The 3,481-nt window shown below is 61.3% G+C and overlaps 3 protein-coding genes across 3 annotated transcripts in view; 2 read left to right on the top strand and 1 right to left on the bottom strand.

Annotated features, from left to right (window-relative positions):
- The first annotated feature begins 22 nt into the window (after window positions 1–22).
- Window positions 23–899, top strand: EMIHUDRAFT_441658 (hypothetical protein). Its single transcript, XM_005785389.1, has 3 exons — window positions 23–234; window positions 305–576; window positions 646–899. The coding sequence occupies exons 1-3, from the start codon at window positions 55–57 to the stop codon at window positions 677–679; spliced, it is 486 nt and encodes a 161-aa protein (XP_005785446.1). The 5' UTR covers window positions 23–54; the 3' UTR covers window positions 680–899.
- A 214-nt stretch (window positions 900–1,113) lies between these two features.
- Window positions 1,114–1,943, bottom strand: EMIHUDRAFT_229965 (hypothetical protein; the record flags this gene model as incomplete). Its single annotated transcript, XM_005785388.1, has 5 exons — window positions 1,114–1,262; window positions 1,376–1,422; window positions 1,532–1,668; window positions 1,721–1,777; window positions 1,851–1,943. The coding sequence occupies 5 exons, from the start codon at window positions 1,941–1,943 to the stop codon at window positions 1,114–1,116; spliced, it is 483 nt and encodes a 160-aa protein (XP_005785445.1).
- A 585-nt stretch (window positions 1,944–2,528) lies between these two features.
- Window positions 2,529–3,481, top strand: part of EMIHUDRAFT_229964 (hypothetical protein) — a gene marked incomplete at both ends in the record, with an annotated part of 1,737 nt that continues 784 nt past the window's right edge. Inside the window, 3 exons of the mRNA XM_005785387.1 lie at window positions 2,529–2,563; window positions 2,646–3,153; window positions 3,234–3,455. Coding sequence (XP_005785444.1) covers window positions 2,529–2,563; window positions 2,646–3,153; window positions 3,234–3,455 — 765 coding nt within the window. The remainder of the gene's footprint in view (window positions 2,564–2,645; window positions 3,154–3,233; window positions 3,456–3,481) is intronic.

Genomic DNA, 3,481 nt, shown 5'->3' with positions numbered 1-3,481 from the left:
CAGCAACGTGCAGCTTACCAGGCGAACGTCGCGGGTCTGCAGCTCGAGCAAGCGATGACGGACGGATGGGCGCGCTACTTGTCGCTCCGCCGGCGCTGGCTTCGCGGTGGCACTGGCGGAGGTGGCAGCAGCTTCAGCGGCAGGGGCGCTGGCCACGGCGGGGGTGGCGACGCCCGAGGCGGCAGCGGTGGCGTGGCTTCCGAGCGTGGAGGTCTGCACGGGATACAAGAATGGGTCGTCGCCGCTGGTCATTGCGTGGCGCCTGCGTTCGCTTCTACGCCTTGACGCGCCTCGTTGCGAGTAGGCGGACGAGTCCTTGGCCGCTGCGAACCAAAGGTGGGTAGCGTGGCAGCTTCGAACTCTGCGCCGGAGCCGTGCGCCTCCTCTTCGGCCGCCGCCGCCAGCGGCGGCGGCGGCCGAAGAGGTGTCGGCCGAGGGCGGGAAGCGCGGGTTCGGCGGGTTGCTGCGCCGCCGCGCCGCCCCGGCCGACCAAGGGCACGAGGTGGCCACCCCCGCGGTGCGAGCGGAGCCTCCGAGTGGGCCGCGCTTCCGGCCTTTTGACTGGCTTACGAGGCAGTTTCCGCTCCCCGGTGGCTAGGTGTCGGTCTACTCTCTTGCTCACCCCAGCTGTCCCCCCGCGAGTAGGCCCAAGAATGAGCAGGGGCCGCACGCCGATTGACGGCTGCGTCTCGACTCGGAGCGAGTATGCCAATGCGCCAATGCTCCCAATCGGGGCTGAGCGCCAATCATGAATCAGATCGATCTCTCACAGATCTCTCATCGTCATGGAGCGCAAGAACCAAGATCGGAAAGAGATGACGAAGAAAATGACGTGTGGGTGGGCGTCTGGGTGGGGTGGGGGGAGGGGGTTCTCGTCTCTTGGCACAATAGTACATGCATATGCTCGGGGGGCACGATAATCTCAAAAATACTGTCAAAGCGCGCGGTACCCCGCAGAGGCCGCGATGTACATCGTATACACCTCGTCGCACGTCGCAGGCTCAGCCACAGGCGCTCTACAGCCACCAGCACCACCGGCCGGGGTATGGCAAGCGACATGTACATGTGCCGACGGAACATGCCTGTTCCCGCGTGACTGCCAGGGAATGACCTTCAGTTTTCTTCCAAGTTGATGTTGCCTCCGAAGCGTGCGTATAGCTGCTTTTTGAGTCCGGCGAGCGTCTGCCGGATCGTGCCGAGTTGGCTCTCGAGCTCCGAGATCTCGTCGGCCACCGCGTCCTTGCGCGACTCGAGCAACTCGTCTGAGGTAACGGACAGGTGGGGCTAATGGGGGTGTGAAGGCAAGACGCCGGCGTGACTTGACGTGTGCAGCGGGGGTTGGGCTCGCGAGATGCGTGCGCGGAGCAGCGTCGACCTGCGCGCTCTTTGCCGACCTCAAAGTAACATTCGCCGTACTGCACTCTGCGGAGGCAGCGGAGCGCCGGGCGGCGCGTCAGTCTACTGGCGCCCGGGGTCCTAACGGGATGCTTGCCTCGGAGCCGAGGTGAGTCGTGCGGCCACAGTGGCGCACCGCACAGGCTCGTCGTCGTCCGCAAGGATGAGCTCGTTGGCCGCGTCGTCTAGCTGGTCGTGCTGCGAGCGCTTCTCCTTGATCTCGTCCTCGAGCTCGTGCATCCGCGTGTTCAGCCGCCCAAACTGGTTGATGGCCTGCGGCGAGAGTGAGGTGCGGTCAAATGTGGCGATGGCTGGAAGGCCGCACCAGCACCAGCTCCAGTGCCTGCTGGTCCTCGAGCCTGACTTCGACATCCTCCTCGGCCTGCGGCTGCGAGGCGAGGACGAGGGTTAGGGTTTTGAATCCACAACCGGGCAGAATAAGTACCGCCTCTCACCATGGCGCGAAGGAGGAGGCAGCGAGGGGTAAGCAGAGCGTTCCGCAGGGCCGTTTGGTTTCTTTTTTCTAGAATTCTTTCTTTCTTTGTCATTTGCGAATTCAGAACACAGCGGTCGGCACGTCCACTGTCGGCTCGCCAGATCGCCAGTCGATCTTGTGTGCCGGCGGACTGCATCAGCAGCGCGACGAGAGCGTCCGGCAAAACATGTTCGGAAGTCGCATTTTTCCCAGAGATTTTATCAGAATATCCCCACCCAAACAACCCAAACTCAAAACGCCAACAACAAACCTACAACTCTTAAAACTCAAAAAAGTCTCTCTAACAAACCTAAAACAAACATGCAACGTGTCGATTGCCCACCCAAATGTGTGAGCTCTGTGTGTGTCTTGATTTGCCAACAACATACTCGAGAGATGGTAGGGCCCCCAAGGGCCTAGAAATCGCGCCTCCCTCTCCCTTGTCTCCCAGTAGCTAAAAGTCGACTCGAGTACCTAAAAACATACCTAAAACCCAAACATATGCAAAGTGTCGATTGCTACTCCGTGACGCACACCGTTTGCTCTTGGGCAAAATGTCTTCAAGAGGGCTGCTCCGCACGCTACTGTACACATTGTCCGCTCTTCAGCTCCCTTCGGCTGCATCCGCCAGGCCAGCCTGCGGCACGATGCGTGCAGAATGTCAGCTGACAGTGTGGCCATCCAGATTGACGGGTGGGCTCGGCAACACGGTGCCAATCGTTGGTGGGCTCGCTCGAGAAGCCTTCAGACAAAACTGCAGCGCGCTTGTGAATAGCAGCCGCCACGCCGGCGGCCGCTTGTACAAGTTCGAGGACTTCTTCGATGCGCCAAAGTTGATCCCGAGAAAGCCGGGCGACATCCCTTGCGCCGTCAAGGCACTCACGAGCAGGCCCAAGGCCTCAGTTGTGGAGTCCGTACGCTCTATGCACGCGGAGCTTCGCACGGAGGTGCCACCAGCGTGGTCCGACGCAGGCAAGCTGGCAATCCATTGCAACAACTTCAGTGCGCGACGCGCCTTGGTAGTGTTACACCTGCGCACTGGATGGGCAGACGTCTCAGCAAACGCGGCGGAGGTCGCCCCGCATAATCTGCAAGACTGCCAGCTCAGAGAGCGCAGCTGGTTTGACGCTGCAGACCAAGTCTTCTCACTCATGCTCGCGCCCAACTTTGGAAACCTCGCTGTGCGCGACCGTCTGAAGAATGAGTCGCTCTGCGCGCCCACGCTGCGCATGGCGTCGCGCCCATGCGGCTTCGCGCCGACGCTGACGAGGCTCTTGGAGAATGTCGTGCATGAAGCGCGAACGAAGCTGGGAACAGAGGATTGGTCGATTTTTGTTGCTGCGGACGCCCCGTTTCCCGAGAGCGAGCGGTAGCGCATCTGCGCCAAATGGGCATCACCGCGGCACACTCGCACGGCCAGGTGGGCCACAACAACGCATGGGCAACGGCCAGGATCTTTGACAAGGATGCCGCCCTTCGCGTGATCGACACAGCTTTAGTCGACCTTCTCCTCCTCTCGCACGCAGACATGGTGGTGACCAGTGCTGGCTTCAGCACCTTTCCCAAGGCGGCCGACATGATGAGCGTCTGCAGCAATCGGCAGCGCCATAT

Source organism: Emiliania huxleyi, assembly GCF_000372725.1.
Source record: "Emiliania huxleyi CCMP1516 chromosome Unknown EMIHUscaffold_160, whole genome shotgun sequence".
In the NCBI taxonomy this organism is placed as follows: Eukaryota; Haptophyta; order Isochrysidales; family Noelaerhabdaceae; genus Emiliania; species Emiliania huxleyi.
This window is presented reverse-complemented; position numbering and strand designations above follow the sequence as displayed.

Coding starts and splice junctions, on each gene's coding strand:
- EMIHUDRAFT_441658 (XM_005785389.1), top strand. CDS start 55: ATGACGGACGGATGGGCGCGCTACTTGTCGCTCCGCCGGCGCTGGCTT. Junction 235..304: donor TGCACGGGATACAAGAATGG/GTCGTCGCCGCT, acceptor CGTTGCGAGTAG/GCGGACGAGTCCTTGGCCGC. Junction 577..645: donor TTTGACTGGCTTACGAGGCA/GTTTCCGCTCCC, acceptor CCCCGCGAGTAG/GCCCAAGAATGAGCAGGGGC.